At 45.4% G+C, this 19,020-nt stretch overlaps 1 protein-coding gene across 1 annotated transcript; it reads left to right on the forward strand.

Moving 5' to 3' along the window:
* The first annotated feature begins 15,566 nt into the window (after positions 1-15,566).
* Positions 15,567-17,323, forward strand: LOC141654998 (putative E3 ubiquitin-protein ligase EDA40). Its single transcript, XM_074462103.1, has 3 exons — positions 15,567-16,022; positions 16,161-16,501; positions 16,594-17,323. The coding sequence occupies exons 1-3, from the start codon at positions 15,567-15,569 to the stop codon at positions 17,321-17,323; spliced, it is 1,527 nt and encodes a 508-aa protein (XP_074318204.1).
* Positions 17,324-19,020: the final 1,697 nt, after the last annotated feature.

Genomic DNA, 19,020 nt, shown 5'->3' on the forward strand with positions numbered 1-19,020 from the left:
CATTCTTAAGACTTGTCAAGTTGCTATTTGTTTATGTTATATAAATGATGTATAACTAGTTTTTAACCCGTGCAAAATTGCACGGGTATGTAATTCAATATTGTAAATTAGCAAGATTTATAAAAAAACATAATTACATTTTTATGTAGATTTGAATTTGATGGGGCATATTCTGCACCCGCTGACCAAGTCAACATATTGACCAAGGTCAAGGCTAAAAGACAACAAGTCAAAAGAAAAGCGACCTAACCGGCGAAGCCTGTCGGCCTGTCACTTGGGTCTCGGCTCGGCAACTAGCCGGCCGAGAGGCATATCCGTATACTCACATCCGGTCCCCTCGGCATGGAGTCAACCAGGCCTGTCGGCCTGTCATGGGTCCCTCGCCCGAGGGTAAGACAATCTTTCCACCTGCTATGTCACTTGGCCACTTGGCCACTACGTGACAAAAGGTGAAAGTCTATAAATACTCCACATCTCTCATTGAGAAACTAACTAGAAATCTGGTATAAACTCCCTTATCTCTCTACAATATACTTTGCCAAGTTAACATACAACTTATCTCTCTAAGTTTACTGACTTGAGCGTCGGAGTGAGTACGTTCGGCCCCAAGCCGAGCCCTCAGTTTGTTCATCTTTACAGAAAAGAGCGAAAGGAAGAGACGAGCAACGACATCATTCTACAAGCTCAAGTGGTCACAATCCTGCTCCGGAATTACACCCGGAACAATTGGCGCCGTCTGTGGGGATAGATACTAAAAGCTAGTCACCTACATTAAAAAAAAAAAAAAAAAAAAAAAAAAAAAAAAAAAAAAAAACATTCAGCGAGCTAAGAAGATGTCAAAGCAACAAGAAACTGTGAGTGAAGGACCTGCATTCTTCCAGGATGACACGTTCCTTAATTCTGAGATCGGGCAGTCCCCCACCGGCCGAGTCACTAACACGGCGCTCGGGATGCCGAAAGAGCCAGAAACACCGTTGCCTACCGACCAAGTCACTGTCATGGGACATGTGGTCGATGCGGCCAAATTAAAGCTATTCTTGGACCTGATGGGTAGTACGCCGATTACCCCTGTCACGACGACGGGGATGGCAGCGCATCCACAGGTGACCATGGCCCATAAAGTGACTCCGAACAACTTGTCCGGAGCGATACAAGGAGCTGGGCATGCTAGGACGCCAGCAGAGCCCGTGGTGCCAATGGCAGACCTGAGTCCTTCCCCCACTCGCGGGAGGACGGTCGTCGCGCGGCAACAACGAGGCCGCCCCGAAGGAATGAAAGAAGTCCGACTCACCAAAGTCGGACAAGAAGCCCTTCCCGCCAGAGGGAGATAAGCCGGACTAAGGTTGCGAGGTGCCGATCGCCGCGTGTCATTCGACACGTGGTCAGACAGCCCCTCAGTACCTATGTCCTCGAGATCCCTGTGCCGACTAAGCTGAAGCTGCCGCCTATATCATACAAAGGGGATAGCGACCCGACCGACCATGCCGAGGCTTTCGAGTCGTACATGTCGGTATGGGAGCAGCCTGATGAGGTGTGGTGCCGAGTCTTCCCAACGACCCTGCATGGGATGGCTCAGAGTTGGTACAAGGGGCTACCTAATGGCTCGGTATACTGTTATCCCGACCTAAGAGATAATTTCATAGCCCAGTATGCTTGCAACAAGAGAAGGGCTGTGGAAACATCAGATCTCCTAACTATCCGACAGGGGGAGGACGAGTCCCTCCGAAACTACGTGAAAAGATTCGACGCTAAGGTTCAGCAGATCCGTGAGCTGAACACCGAACTGGCGGCCTTCGCACTGATGAAAGGCCTCCCGAAAGGCGAGTTCAAAAACGAGCTGATCAAGTGCGAAGACCTCAACTTAGACTCCGCCAGAAAGATGGCCGACCGAGCCGTAAAGGTGGAAGACTATCACAAAACCTGGGTAGGCCACAGTGAAGCTGGGCACCCAGAGAGGAAGAGCCGCCGGGACAACGTAGATGAAGGTCGTCGTGACGGGAATAGGTCACGGCCTGAGAGATTTAATAGGAAACAGCACTCGGCGGGCGCCGGGGGGAGTTCGGGACCATACAACCAGAAGCGGTACAGCAGTCTCACCCCCCTGGTCGCCTCTCCAGCCGAGGTCTTTACCCTAAGCAAGAATGATGGACAGAAGTGGGCAAGGCCCCCCAAGGCGAGGGGGGACGGTGACACAAGCCAGTTTTGCGAATACCACGGCCACACCGGCCATAAAACTGACAACTGTCGACATCTAAGGAACGCCATCGAAGAGCTAATCCGAAAGGGGAGCCTCAGCAAGTATGTAGCTGGAGGCCCAGGAACAAGCACCGACGGGGCGAATAGAAAGTCGGTTTTCCAACGGATGGGAGTAATCCAGGTTGTCATCGGGGGAAACGAGAACGGTGGGTCAGCTAACGGGCACAAACGGCACCTAAATGAGTTATACCAAGCCATCAACTTTGTGCCTAAAACAGCGATCCCCGCTTCCACCATCCCCGATATAACCATTGGAAAGAAGGACTACGAGGGAGTCGTCGCCCCGCACAGCGACCCGCTTGTAGTCCACCTGGATATAGCCAACCACTTGGTCAAAAGGTGCCTGATTGACACAGGCGCCTACACGAACATCATGTTCAGGGAGTGCTTTCTTTATCTCGGTTTGAAGATTGGAGACCTGAGCCCCTGCATTAACCCGCTATACAGCTTCTCTGGGGCCGGCCTGGTACCCCTAGGGTCAATCAGACTGCCGGTGATGTTCGGCCAAGCGGATGCGGCTAAAAATGTTTTATCTGAGTTCGTGGTTATCGATGGTTCGTCTGCCTACAATGTTCTCATAGGCCGGGCCACTTTGAGCGAGGCCGATGCAGTGATGTCCATCCGGGCCCTGACATTGATGTACGTCTCGGACCGGGGGGAAGCACAAAAGCTCGTCTCAAAGGACGAGAGAGATGAAATAGTCAATATCCAAGTGTCTGCCAGGGGGTGCAACATGCAATCCCTCAAAGTGGCGAAGAAATCAGAGAAAGAGAAGAGCCCATCCTTGCAGCAGGAGGGCGAACCGATGAATACTAACGTCGGCATGGTCGAAGGAGCCGAGACGGAGGAAGTGAAAATTGACCCAGGGCGCACCGTAACTGTCGGTGTTGACCTGGAGCCAAAATTCAGAGCTGATCTCCTAGACCTACTGAGGAAGAACAAAGATGTCTTCGCATACTCACCGCCGAGATGTCGGGCGTGAGCGGGAGGTGATCGTTCACAAGCCGAACGTACTCTCCACCGCTCGGCCGGTCAAGCAGAAGATGAGGAACTCCTCGGCCGAGAAGGATGAGGCCATCAAAGCTGAAGTAGACAAATTATTAGCGGCGGGCTTTATCATGCCTTGTACTTACCCTGAGTGGCTAGCAAATGTTGTAATGGTGAGGAAGTCGTCAGGGGCGTGGAGGATGTGTGTTGATTTTACCAATCTTAATAAAGCGTGCCCTAAAGATTGTTATCCCTTGCCTCGAATAGATAGTTTAATTGACGCCACGGCAGGCTACACTATGCTAAGCCTGCTAGACGCCTTCTCAGGGTATCATCAGGTATTCATGGCCGAGGAAGATATGCCTAAATGCGCATTCATCACCATTCACGGCACATTCATGTATGAAATGTTGCCGTTCGGTTTGAATAACGCTGGCGCAACTTACACCAGGTTGGTGGACAAAGTGTTCCAAAATCAAAAAGGGCGAAACATCGAGGCTTACGTCGACGATGCTATTGTAAAAAGCAAGTCTGACAGCGAGCACTTAGCCGATTTGAGCGAGACATTTTGTTCACTAAGGAAATATAAAATGTAGCTTAACCCAAAGAAATGTAACTTCGATGTCCGGGCCGGCAAGTTCCTCGGCGTGCTTGTCAGCGTCAGGGGAATTGATGCCAATCCGGAGAAAGTCAAAGCAATACTAGACCTACCGGAGCCGAGAAATCGAAAAGAGGTTATGACGCTGACCGGAAGGATGGCGGCTCTTGCCTGCTTCATCTCTCGGTCGGCCGACAAGAGCACTCCGTTCTTTAAAGTGCTGAAGGGGAATACATACTTTAGCTGGGGGGAGGAACAGAGCACGGCTTTCAGGCAACCGAAAGCCCACCTTCGACACCGCCGACCCCTGTCTAGGCCGATTTGGGGAGACGCTATATCTATACTTAGCAGTTACCTCGGCCACGGTCAGTGCCGTAATCGTCAAGGAAGAAAATAAACAGCAATACCCAATTTACTTTATCAGCAATACACTGTTGGCCGCCGAAAGAAATTACCCACTAATCGAAAAGGCAGCCCTCGCCGTCGTCGTTGCCGCAAGGAAGCTGAAACCCTACTTCGACGCACATCCCGTGACGGTCTTAACCAACCAGCCATTGGAGAAAGCATTAGAAAAATTCGAAAACTCCGGCAGACTTATCAAATGGGCAGTGGAGCTCTCCGGCTTTGGCATTCAGTACAAGTCGAGGCCTTCGATAAAGGGGCAAGCGCTTGCAGACTTCCTGGCCGAGTGCACATATCAAGAAGAATCACATCCCGGCGTGTGGGAAGTGTATACCGACGGGTCCTCCACGGCGAACAGCTCAGGAGCCGACATCCTTATCATCAGCCCTAACGGAGACGAGTTTGAGTACGCCTTGAAGTTTACCTTCTCGGCCTCAAATAACGAATCCGAATATGAGGCGGTGATAACTGGAGTCGAGTTAGCTAGAGCTGCCGGGGCGGAGCATATTGTGTTGAAAACAGACTCGCTCTTAGTGACTAATCAAATCCGAGGAGAGTACGAGACCTGAGACGATGGGATGGTAAGGTACCTGGAGAGGGTAAAAGCTGACACCTCAAAATTGAAATCTTTCCAAATACAGTGCATCCCCAGGTCTGAGAACAACCGAGCCGACGCTCTCTCAAAACTTGCCAGTTCAAGCATCAAAAATGTCAGTCGAACCGTGCTGGTGGATATCAGAAATGCTAAAAGCATCACTGAGACCGTCGGCATGGTGGGCGACATCGAAGCCGAGACGACGTGGATGACTCCGATAATGAAATACAAACTGACAAAAGAGTTGCCGAAGGACCGCAGTCTGTCTCGGAAGATAAGAAGGATCACCGCAAGGTACTTAGTGTTCGAAGGAGAATTGTACAGAAGGTCCGTAATAAGACCACTCTTGAAATGTGTCGGCCCAGCCGACGCGGAGCTTATACTGACAGAGATTCACGAAGGCATCTGCGGACATCATATGGGGGCGAGAACGCTAGCCCACAAAGCTCTCCGAGCCGGCTACTTCTGGCCTACCATGCTGAAAGATTCCAGGGCAAAAACCAAGAAGTGCAAGAATTGTCAGATGCATGCTCCGGTAATACATGCACCTTCCCGAGACCTGCAACCAGTACTTAGTCCCCTACCATTTGCACAGTGGGGGATGGATTTATTAGGACCATTTCCGACGGCCTCCGGAGGAAGGAAGTACCTGATTGTCGTCGTTGACTACTTCACCAAATGGGTCGAGGCTGTCGCGGTACCTGCCAAGACCACGGCGGCCGTAAGAAAGGTGATTTGGGAGAACATCATAACTCGTTTTGGGTTACCCCAAGTCATTGTATTTGACCACGGCCGAGAGTTTTGGAGCGACATGGTGATGAATTGGTTGGAAGAGCTCGGTATCAAATTTGCATACTCCTCCGTCTGCCACCCTCAGAGCAACGGGCAGGCGGAGGCAGCTAATAAAACAATACTGAACGGGTTGAAGAAGAAGGTTGAAGATCTAAAGGGAAGATGGGCTGATGAACTACCCGGCGTCCTGTGGTCCCTTCGAACCACGGAGAAAGAAGCAACAGGGTACAGTCCATTCCACCTAGTCTATGGGTCTGAGGCCGTCCTGCCAATTGAAGCAGCGGTGCCGACATTCAGAACGCAAACCTTTAACCCAGTCGAAAATGAAGAAGGCCTGAGAGCCTCCCTAGACCTGGTCGAAGAAAGTCGAGATACGGCACGGCTCAACTTGGCAGTATATCAAAATCGAATGAGAAGAGCCTACAACCGTAGGGTCCACAAAAGGGACTTGAGAGTAGAAGATCTAGTCCTGAGAAAGTCGGCCGCAACCAACAAAGGAAACATCCATGGTAAGATGACGGCCAACTGGGAGGGACCCTACAGGGTGGTTGAAGAAATGGGGCCGGGGACATACCGGCTGACAGACATGGAGGGTGTGCCTCTAATGAGCCATTGGAACACAGACAACCTTAGGAAATATTTCGTATAGCGGCGGAGGTGTCCGAGACCGTTGTGGGCACCCCAACGCGTGATTATACCTTATGAAGAGTGATCCAAGTTTTCCATCGAAATGCTTGTCCCCTCCGTAGTCGTACCAAAGTAGACGCCACGGCCAAAGCCGGGCAGTCACTACAAATGCAGTTGATACTCGCGAAAGCGACCAACATGCTTAAGAACGTATAAGTACAGTTGAGAAACGCAAATCTGACTGCCTCGGCCAATCCGGGAGTGGCTGAGGAAGCGAACAATATGTCTATAGATACGAATGCAGTCGAGCCGTAACCTCGATTGCCTCGGCCAAAGCCGGGAGTGACGGGGAAACGACCGATATGCTAACATGTTTACAACAGCAGTTGGGAAAGCGCAAATCTGACCGCCTCGGCCAGACCGAGAGTGGAGGAGGAAGCGACCGACATGCCAACATGTTGCTAAGCAAATTGGGAAACATGAATCTTGCTACCTCGGCCTGTTCAGGTGCAGCAGGAGGGCACGACCAATATGCTAAAAACGTTTAAGTACAGTTGAGATACGCAATCTAACTGCCTCGGCCAAGCCGAAGGTAAAACGAACAAGCGCTCAATATGTTTAAAAACGTAAGAAGACAACCGAATGGAGGATGAGATCAAAGCCTCGGCCAAGCCGAAGGCAAATAAACAAACTTCATTAAAAATGTTTACAAGTGAGACAAAATAAAGTCGACGGCCGTCCCCATAGGGATAGCCTAAGCTCAACCTACCAAAGTTTAACAAAAAAGAAGGAACAACAAAAATTACGACATTAAGACATGAAGCGCCAAAAGGATGGCAGGGAGGAAAGGCTCAATAGTTGGCCCCCGAACAGCTGAAGCTGTCCGAAGGGTCAGGTGAATCTGGTGACGACCGCCCGTCTCCCTATGCTTGTCGCCGCTCGCCACCGGCAGCAGCAGCAGCATCACCGTCGGTGGGCGGCCCAGAGGACGACTTGGCAGCGTCACGTGCCTTTGCCTTCTCAGCCTCCTCTCTAGCCTCCTTCACCTTAGCCTCATGGGCCGCCTTGGCCGCAGCTTCCTGAGCAGCCTTCGCCTCGGCCGCGGCCGCGGCCTCCGCAGCAGCCGCCTTCTCATCCAGAAGCTTGTCAAAATCTTGCCACGGAAAAGTGCCTTCAGGAAGGAGCTCCTTAATCGCATCCCTTGTGGCGTCTTGACTTGGTCCCGTGCATCGGCACACATTTCGGGGATGATGACGGTTTTCCGGACTCAATATCCTTCTCCCCTCGAGCAAGGATAGCCTTTGTGCCCTTATGTTCCTTCGCCTCGGCCGAATGCAGGGTCTTCCATCTTTCCCTCTGCTCAACCATGGCCTTATAACCGCCCTCAAATTTGTTTCTCTCCTCCCGCAACTTAGCGGCATCAGCCAACGCGGACTCAACCTTAGCTCTCTCGGCCAGGACCACCTTCTCAGCGTCCTCCTTAAGCTTTCGCTCAGCGAGGAAATCCTTCATGGTGGCCAGGAAGTCCTTCTTCGTCTTCTCGGCCTCCTCCCTAGAAGCGGCAAGCTCAAGCCTAAGCCGTTTGAGCGTAGGGGCAGTTTGAGCCACGAGCTTTTCTTGCTCGATAAGATGAGTGCCGGCAACTTCAGCCCACTTCACCAGCCTTTTGGCCAACCTTATGCCGTCCGCCCTGAGCTGAACGAAGGAAGCCTTCTCGGACGAGGCGTCGGCGGCGACATTTTTGTCGCCCATCTGCACAGGCTGCTTCTCCAATTGCCGTTCGGTGAGAACAACAGTTGGCGACGGCTGATCTAGAAAAAACCCAGACAAAGCGTCCATGTCAACATTCATCGACATATCAGAAAGCCTGTCATCAGGAATGCATAAGGAACCTGCTAAATCCGAGCTATGGGTTAGATCCGTACCAGTCCTGGCCTTCTTGGATTGAGGGCCGGCTAACCCCTTCTCTTTCCCTGCCTCGGTAACAGCAGCAGCAGCAGGCGTTGTTTCTTTCCTCTTATTTGAAGGAGGAGGACTCTCCAGAACGGTGACGTCCTCGTCAACATTGACGACCTCCTTATCTTTTTGGACTATGGGGATTGAAGATCGAGTTGGAGTTGACGTCGTAGCCACCGAAGACATTGCTTTTGGTTTTCGGCGCGGCACGTTACCGCCAATCTCTGCTTGGGTCGCCCCCACGTCCATTGATTTCAACGCCTGCTCCATGAGTTCGTGCGGGGCCTGCTTGCGATCACGCGGCGCGGCCTTAGGGTGCAGCTCAACAACTCTCCTGTCCTGGTCAAGTCCCAACTTGTTTAGGATGGAGACAGAGAGATCCCGGCCGAATCGATCTGCAAAAAAAACAAAGCAGGAGTTAAGCAAAAGAAGTAAACCGAGGCTCAAATACAGAAGCATAAAAGCAAAGGAGGGCCTCATACCGACCTCACTCACCCTGCCTGAGGGCCGGTATGAGGTCGACGTGACAAAGCGGCTCGTCTTGAAGGACGATCTGCGTCGGGGGCATCCATCCCTTCGGCGTGCCATCCTTCTCAGCCTCGAACATGCTCATTGCCCGCACTTCGTCGTCCTTAAGATAGACCTTCTTGGCGTCCATCTTAATCTTATTACGGGAGACATATCTTTCATGCTCCCCCGACTCTCACAAATAAGCAAATTGACGCGGCGCTGGAAGGACCGGGGCAGTGGATAGTCCTCCGGAACCTCGACATATACCCACCGCCCCTTCCAGTCTTTGCAGGATGTCAGCTTGGAGATGGTCACGTAACCCGGCTCGGTCTGAACGCTGTACCACCCCATGACGCCTTGGGTAGACAGCCGAAGATGATGGAGCCGGCGGAAAAGGTTCACCGTTGGGGCCACCCCCTTAAAGAGACAAAACCATACGAAGCCAATAATCGTCCTAACGGCCAACGGGTGCAGTTGTGCCACGGCGACATTCATGGCTTTGATTATGGCCGAGACATGTTCATTAAGAGGAAAACGAAGCCCATACTCCATATGTATAATATACACGCCAATACAACCTTCGGGAGGGCAACAGACTGCCTGATCACCCACAGGGACAATAATTCTATACCCCCTGCCGAAGTTGTAGTGGTCTTCAAAAAGTTCAGGCCCGGAGACAGAAGCGAACTTGTTCGTCCAAACGCGATCAGGTTTAATCGAGCAGGCTTCGCCGTGCCACAAGTAATGCGGCCTCTCTGAATCAGATTGGGTCTTTTCCTCATCATCATCATCAAAATCCTCGAGATATTTCTCGTCGATTTCAGGGGAAGACGACTTGCGACCCCCGAACCCTACCGGGGTGACAACCATTGGCTCCTGTTCATCGGGACGCGACAGTTCGCCCCCCGGGATTGAGGTACTAGGCGGACCATCAGCAGCAGACATGGTGGCAACAAATACTTAACAAATAAAAGTTGGGGAAGAATTTGTTTGTTTACCTTGAAAGAAAGTGTTACGCCGAGTAACGCTTCGAAAATTAGAGAGAGAAAACTCTTCGAAAACTAGAGAGAGGAAATTTTTTTAAGAAAAAGAAGTTTGCACATCAAAATAAGGGGCATACTGCTCTATTTATAGAGCAAAGCCCATTCAGTGGACCAATCAGAGCAAAGCCCATGAAGCGTCCACCAATCAACACCAGGCCACGTGTCAAGCATGCAGCCACGGAATGTCAATCGACATACAGTGACCCATCTTCTTTGACACGCTTCTTGGTATCTACTTGCCAACGGCCACGGTGATCAACCAAGCTTGGCAAAGACGCCGGGGCAATCAAAAGCACACGGCACTCCCAACCTTGGTCTCGGCCAGCACCATTTTCTTTTCCACATTCGATGTCCATTACACAACCATGTGGAGGGGGGATATGGTACGGCCTGAACAGGACCAAGCCGAGGAAGAAGTTCGACATGCGCAGAATACGCTCAACACGCATCGAAGGTCCATACCACGGCATAGACTACGCTGGGGGCAAATTGATGGGGCATATTCTGCACCCGCTGACCAAGTCAACATATTGACCAAGGTCAAGGCTAAAAGACAACAAGTCAAAAGAAAAGCGACCTAACCGACGAAGCCTGTCGGCCTGTCACTTGGGTCTCGGCTCGGCAACTAGCCGGCCGAGAGACATATCCGTATACTCACATCCGGTCCCCTCGGCATGGAGTCAACCAGGCCTGCCGGCCTGTCATGGGTCTCTCGGCCGAGGGTAAGACAGTCTGTCCACCTGCTATGCCACTTGGCCACTACGTGACAAAAGGTGAAAGTCTATAAATACTCCACATCTCTCATTGAGAAACTAACTGGAAATCTGGTATAAACTCCCTTATCTCTCTACAATATACTTTGCCAAGTTAACATACAACTTATCTCTCTAAGTTTACTGACTTGAGCGTCGGAGTGAGTACGTTCGGCCCCAAGCCGAGCCCTCAGTTTGTTCATCTTTACAGAAAAGAGCGAAAGGAAGAGACGAGCAATGACATCATTCTACAAGCTCAAGTGGTCACAATCCTGCTCCGGAATTACACCCGGAACAGAATTATAAATTACATTTTTAATTATGAAACGGGACGTAAAATACATGATATCTTAGGTTCATTGTCCTAGTACTGATTAAATTATGATTTGTCCTCTTGATAGTTAAAGTATAAATACCTACTTAACATAATAATCGAGAGACTGAGTAAAAGCCGAAAAAAATGAAAAGGAGAGTTTTTTTTATGAAAATTAACATTTTTTAATGAATTTATGTGAATATGCGTGAAAATTAATTAGTGATTTTGTTTATTAAAGATTTATAATTGACAAAGTTAAACAACAAAGCATGTACTTGTTAATATTTAACCAATTGAATCTATTTTTCCTTGGTCTTGACTCGTGAAGCTTGAATGCTTGATATGTCGATTGACTCGAAGTAACTCATTAACTTAGGTCGAAATCCGATCCACTATATGACTATATCTGCCAGCAGATTAAATATAAGTTTATCTTAATATAAAATATAGTATAAGTCGCAACTATTATTAAAATATTAATAGGAAATTATTGTTTTCCTTAAAATAGCTTTCCTATTTAAAAATGGGATTTTGTTTTTACAGTAAAAATAAAATGGCAAAATAAAAGCGGCATAAACTTACTTAACTTATTTACTGACTGTAGCCCGTCTCCGTCGTGTAACTTATATTATAAATTTGCCTCATGTTATAGAGTTCCCAAGTTTTGAGTTTTGACCCAACCCGAGCCGTCTATATTTGAGTCTAAATAAACTGATTAATTAATTATATTTGTGTTTACATTTTTTAAGTTCATTATGTAGACTTATACAAATTTTACTTGACTCGAATTAACCTGACCTGTTATTTCCAAGGTCAAAACTCGTAAACCTTGACTCACAACTCAACATGAACGTAAAATGATTCGTTATTATAGGGTCGAAACCTTTTCCAACCCGGCCTACTCAACCCTGATACGTCATTAATAAGTTGATGTTAAATATGAATACAAAAAAAATATATTAATTTTAGTACTTTAAATTTAACAACAATTTATATAACTTTGATATTCTTTGATATGTCGAAAAAAACTGACTTCAAAGTCTTAATAATATATGTGCCCATCGCCCGTCACCGGCCATCACCCACACGAAGGACGACAAATTTATCAATTACAACCGTGGATCCGTGTAAATGTGTAAATATGTCGTCGATATTTTTAGGGTTTTGCACATGAAAATTGTTTCTTCATATATTTTCCTTTTTCAAGAGGTTTTTTTTATGGAAAGGGAATTATTACAAGATTATTGACCAATTTGAACCAAGATCATGAGCATTAATGCATTATCTTGTCAACTTGTCGTTCTCTCATACAAATTAATATGGACTGACGACTGTTTCAAAGTCAAATGTTAGCTTTACTTGTTATAATATTATTTCGTTATTTAATTTGACATCAGCTAGTCACTATAAAATACTTTTTAAGTAATATAAGCATTAATTCAGGCACGAAGTTGTGTTGATGCATGCTGCCTACTGCCTAGCAAGTAGCAACGGGGAACCTACGTAGCTTGTAGCAAAGGTAGCATTCGCTACTCTAATTGTCAAAAATTGTTAAAACTATTGATTTTTTTCTACCTCAAAATTCTAATTATGAACCTTAACATAAGTAGTAATAAAACAAATATGACGAAATTTCGGTACTTAAAAATTTTATTTTTAAATTTGCCCATGTTAGTGACCTAACTATTAATACATTATCATTTGAGAGATACATAACAAATAATTTAAATAAATTCGCCCATGTTAGTGACCTAACTATCAAAATTCTAATTGCATTATCATTTCGATATTTAATTTGACTATAGCAAGTCATTATAAAATACTTGCAGTATTGTTCGGCAATAAGTAAGCATTAATCAAGCACGAAGTTGTCTTGATGCTTAGTAGGGGTGGTTAACAGTGTGGGTCGGCCGGGTCCGGGCGGGCCGGGTCAGGTTTTGGGAGACCCGGAACCGGCCCGGGTAAGGGGCGGGACGGGTCGGGTCGGAGCGGGTCAGAAGTGACCCGTGAGGCGGGTCAAGGGCGGGTCCGGGGCGGGTCAAGGGCGGGTCCAGGACGGGTCCGGGTTTGGGCAGGCCGGGTTTGACATTTAGGGACTCGTAACCGGCCCGGATATAGGGCGGGTCGGGCCGGGTCCGGGACCGGGTCAGGCAGGCCGGGTTCATCAGCGGGTCACAGGCGGGCCGAGTCCGAGTTAACAAGGCCGACCCGCACTGTTGACCACCCCTAATGCTTAGTGACTTATCGCATGATCGTTTTGTTATTTAATTTGACTTAAGGAAGTCATTAAAAAAAATTATTGTAACCTTTTTTTTTTTTACTTCTGGAGAATAGAAGATAACTTTACTTTCAAACATTCTTAACTCTTAACACTTGTCAAGTTGCTATTTGTTTATGCTATAATGTAATGATGTATAATACTCCTGAGTACTTAGATTAACTCTTATGAATTATTTTAACTTATCTGGAGATCTCGAATTTGAGCCTTAAAAATACAATAATGTTAAAATTTATGAGGAAAAGCTTTACCGTTCAAGTGGTCATACCCAGCTCGAACTAGAACTAAATTGGATGGAAATAATGGAATACACTACAAAAAGTAATGAGGTACAACTATACCTGGACAGTGGGTCAATGGGTCGGGCTAGGGATCGGCCATTGGGTGAGCACAATCCCACGCCGGGAGTTGGGGTGGGCCGGATTGGGCTTGTGATGGCCTTGAACCAACGACCCAACTAGACATGGGAATTGGTGGGCCAGGTGGGCTGTGGTTTTGGGGGTCGAGCTACATATTTCACGACCCGATAGAAATAAGAGGGTGTGCGGCCCGTGGTTTCAGGCTGATAGGACGGGCCAGTGTGGATCGGGCTGGCCCGCACTGTTGTCCCGGTCTAGGTACAATACAAATCATTTCTACAAGTCTACAACAGTTTAATAATTATTATTGGCCTTCAATTCAGTTCTCTTCATTATTTGTTTATCTTTTCTATTTTTTATAAAAGGTATTCTAACAAAAATTAAATATATAGAAAAATCTTATGAATTACAAAATGGAAAGTTGTTAGTTGTTATTTTTTTTTTTTTTATAAAATGTACATTTAATAATCAAATGAATTCTGAATGCCAACCTAATGAGAGAACTGGATTATCTACTTCCTCTAGGTTGACAACTCTTATGCAACGAAAAAAAAAAAGTTACACAATATATATGAAGTCTCAGGATAAATTTATAATTTAAGACGTAAAAACCATCCGTCGAAAGATGAATCGAAAGTTAAATAGATGACTATGAAAACTATTTACAATGTCAAACTATAGAAGTAACATGAAAATATTCCATGTAGTCATTGCTCTTGTACATGTAGTATTAATTAATCGGACTTCCATGACCAACAAAAACAAAGTGCACAAGTACTCCGTAGTCACGTAGTATATATATATACATATACATGGCAGTGACCAAAAACCCAACAACTCCATTATTTCTTAAAATCATCAAAATGGGGACGAACTACAATGACGACGAGCCAGTCCCTGTACCGGCAGGTATTTCACAATGTTTTTGTTATTGCAGATATTAATTAGTTTAGTTGGTAAAGTCATAGGTCGTGGCACTCATAATCTAAATTTAAGCCTCGTCGATATAAAAATCGCCCTTATGACAACAAAAAAAACAAAAAACAAAAACTTTATTACTACCGAGTTTTTTTTTTCCCTCAAATTTTGAAGTAAGAAAAGAATTTAGAAAGTTTAATCAAATATTAACTTGAGCAAATTTCTATTATTAATGTACGGATTACTTTTTTTATCGTAAGCACCAACTATATGAGGTTGGGCTAAATTAGCCCGGCCTACATGGCAGCCAGCAGCGGACCGGCCAAGGCATGACGGGCCAATCGGCATGGCAAGCCATGGCACCCTTTAAAAAATTAGATACAAAACGACACTATTTTGTACTTCGTATTAGACACGACACCGCACAACCCATTGCCACCCATATTCTCAATTAAAGTTGGCAATCATGTCAGTCCGACCGGGTCAAGTTGAATTGGGTAGGGTAGTATTTGATTCGGGTCATAGCAGGTCACCATACCCTTGCTTCGGGGTTAAGTCTGGTTCGGTTCCTATCGGCTTGGGGGCATTTCGGGTCAAGTTTTGTGACGGGTTCGGGTCGATCGGCTCATAGTCGAGTCTAGTTACTTTATCAAATTACTTCAATGTTTTTACCAAGAAGTTTAGTTTATGACCAACTATTTCGTGTAGTTACCTTACTTCATTATTAAGTAGAACATATCAAGCTAAAACTAAACTTAATAATTGTCGAGTGATCAGTCTTATCTGGTCAATATCGGGTCTGGTTCATATCGGGCTAGGATTCGGGTCACTGATCATCGGGTTGTACAACTTGTATCGAGTGTCGGGTCGCAAGCGGGGCAAGTTTGTCAGTTCAATTCCTAGCTTCCCCTTCCATTAGTCATCTCTTTCACAAGTATCCAATTCATGATTCTCGTGCCATGAGGATTTGAACCCGAGACTCGCGGCTTTCTTCACCCTTGTTAACCAACTAAAGTAGTCCCTTTTTTGCAACATTTGTTCTTTTTTAACAATTCTGACCCAACTTTCTCAAAATAAATGTATAGCGGCACCAACATCTGTTGGCCTCGGATCAGGAAAAATAGTGCAAAATATATTCAATAAGGCAGATGCACCGTTGGAGAAAACCGACTATACGATGGTAGTGGAACTGATGGGATTCGACGATACTGGGGGCGAAAGAGGTGGTGTTGATATAGTCGCGGTATTGGACGTGAGTGGAAGTATGTGGGGAGAAAAGTTGGAGAAACTAAAAACATCGATGAAGTTCTTGCTGAAGAAACTGGACCCGATTGATCGTTTGTCGATCGTCACATTTGAATCGACTGCGACGAGGCTGTGCCCATTGACTGGGATGAACAAAAATGGGCAAGACAAAATTGAGAAGCTAATCGATGAGTTAGATGCTGATGGTGGCACAAATATCTCATCAGGCCTACAGACAGCCTTAAGTGTGTTGGCCCAGCGTAGACACCGTGACGGGCGTACAACAGCTATCATGCTTATGTCCGATGGGCAAGATCGCCCTTCTACTGTTGACGTCTCAAGCGTCCCAGTATACACTTTCGGTCTCGGTAGGGATCATGATAGCCAGGTAATATGTCAATTTTATCATGTTTGACCAATCAATATGTCAATTTTAGTATTTGGTTAACAGCATATTAAAATCAATTTATAATCTGCGTATCCTCAAAGTAAATATGGAATTGAAATTGTATTTCTTCCTGTAAAGCTGCTTCAAGATATAGCAAGCAAAAGCGACAAGGGAACTTATTCGATTGCAGATGTGGAAGGATCAGACTCAGCGAGTTTGAATATCGCCTTTTCATCATGTCTGGCAGGGCTCCTCAGTGTGGTGGTACAAGACTTGAAGCTGACCATTACCCAAAAGGAATCAGAAATCCTGAAAGTCTCCGCAGGGAGTTATGATCAGGACCGTGTTAATGAATCTGTTACGATTTCATTTGGGAATCTCTACAACCGAGAGAAACGGAGCACCACCGTGTTTCTTAGTCTTCCTGCTGTTGAAGATCGGACAGCAATGGATATCCTCAAAATCGCCTTCTCTTACACGTAAATTTTACTCCCTCTATTAGACTCGGACTTTTTTTAGTGTGGACAAACAACTGCGTAATAATGCCTTAGATAAGTGGTATTGCGTGCAGGCCAAGCGGCGGAGGGCGTTTGTTTAGATCTCCGCCAATAGCAGCTACAGTGACCCGCACAAGGTCGCCAGTGACGGAAGACCCAGTCGAGGTGGTCAACGAGAAGGCGCGTGGAAATACTGCTGCTGCAATTGAAGAGGCTAGAAAAAAGGCGGATGCCAACGACTTACCTGGAGCTCGGAATACTATGAAGAATGCGGAGGAATCACTAAACAGCCTTGGCCGTGAGGCGGATGAATTAATCAAGGCATTGAAATATGAAGTGCAAGAGTTCTTGAGGTTGCTCAAGGACAGCGACACGTATCTCAAAGAAGGCCGTGCATTCGCTCTTTCATCCGAACTGTCTCATAAGCTACAACGTTTTGCAGCAAGAGGGGACGCAACCCAACTAGTTGCACTCGGTATACCTCTCGTCATCGAGTTTGTCAACCAAGCCGTAAAATTTGACAAGGACCCTAACTTTAAAGTGTCCTCGGCTAACGAAGATAAGAAAAGAGTTGCTCAAAAAACTGCGGAAGAGGATAGAATTGCCGCGGAAGCAAAGAAGAAACGTGATGAACAGATTCAGGAAGCGATAGACGAAATTGGTAAGAAAGAAAAGAAGGAAGACTTTATTAAAAATAATCCCCTTGTTACACAAGCTGATACTCTTAAAGAACACCTTGATCAAGCCATTAAATCTTTGGAAGCCATCCAGAATTTGGTCGTTGCTCTTCAGAAGACCACTTAAAATGCTTCCTATTCCAGCTCTCGACCCGATTGATCGTTTTTCACTTTTAATTCGCTTTTTGTCTTTTGCTTTCCGATAATTATATCGAGTATCCTGTAAGACCGTTGTACAACACCTTATCATGTTTGTACGCCTCATTTACTGGTATAATTGAGGTGTAGAATGCATTGTAAGGTAGTAAGACGGTCTTAAACGATAATTTGTGTTTACTTTTCCGTTCTTTTCATTATTTAGCTGCAATTAAACAAAACGATTACGTTGACAAGTCATCGCGAATAACTCTCCTAAGGTTCCAAACACACCTCCCTCCCAGATTAGTGAATTTTCTAACTATCCACCTCCCATTCCCGGACTAAAAGTTTTGGTTGAAATGGTTCATCTATCAGAGACAGTGCGTGTGACCAAAGGTCACAGGTTCGAATCCTGACAACCTCAAAACTCCTCAAAAACTCTTGAAGTGGAATTTCAACACACGGTATGAGGGAGCCGGTGCACAACGAACAACTCTTCAAGCCCAATGGACATTTGAGTGAGGGAGCATAATAGAAATAATTATAATAGTTAGCCTCAACCATCATCTTAAGGTTTTGATTGAGATGGTTCATCTATCACAATCGATAGCTAAAGGCACCCTCATAGAATTTTCACTTCCGTGCTCAACTGGAATTTATAGGTTAGTTGAAACTAGTATAGATCTCGCGCGAATGCGCGGTTTTTTAGATAGGAATAGTAAAGAAAATAATAATTATACAATTGATATTTAACTCAATTTGAAATTTAATTGTAAGATTTATTATTATTAATGTTTTGTATTAATCGGTGGAAAAGGGAAGTTCGTTATAATCCAGTTATAGATATAATATAATAAAAGTCTAATTACATATATGATATGATATGATAAAAGCCCAATCACAAATACGATATGATAAAAGCACAATTATAGATACGATATAATGAAAGCCCAATTACAACCAGATTCATTTAGGCGGGAAAATTTTGTAGATCTCTTATTCTTTTAGTATATAATAAGGGGGAGGGGATAAGTGGGTTTCTAATCTAATCAATTTCCAACATATTGATGGTCAACGGTCAAGAAATCAACAAAAACACGATAAGAACATAAACAAGACAAGCCCCTTAGCATGCAAACCCCTATTAAGCATGTCAGGCATTACTCGAACCTTATTGAGAAGAATACTCAATAGTCATAAAGGATGAACATATATAACAATAATGTAAATATAATAATAAGAAAGAGGGAGAGAAGAAATTGATAGCAAACTTGAAGGGAAAATTGCATAGATAAACAAGATTAAGTATCACAAATCCAAAAGATTGAAGAATCTAAAGTCTAATTAAATCTACTCTTAACTAACTCCATGGTTGTTTTGTAAAGAAGGCAACAATTTGTAAACTATAGTAGAATTGTCAACCAACTTTGTCCGCCCATAACCATTGCAAATAATTATATAAAGGCTTTGCTTTTTTTGGACTAAACTGAACTAATTTAAATGTAACAGAGTTGAAATTAATAAACCTGAACTGAACTGAAGTAGTATTAATAATAATAATTGCGTATTTGTGTGATTCGGACCACGCTATTGTGGGGCTGATCACTCATTTTAGTGGGCGTCCAGATTGTATCTCAGTTGTCTACTAATTTCTTGTAAATTTTGATATTATCTTAATAAAAGTCA

The sequence above is a fragment of the Silene latifolia genome, chromosome 5 (genome assembly GCF_048544455.1).
Source record: "Silene latifolia isolate original U9 population chromosome 5, ASM4854445v1, whole genome shotgun sequence".
NCBI lineage: Eukaryota > Viridiplantae > Streptophyta > Magnoliopsida > Caryophyllales > Caryophyllaceae > Silene > Silene latifolia.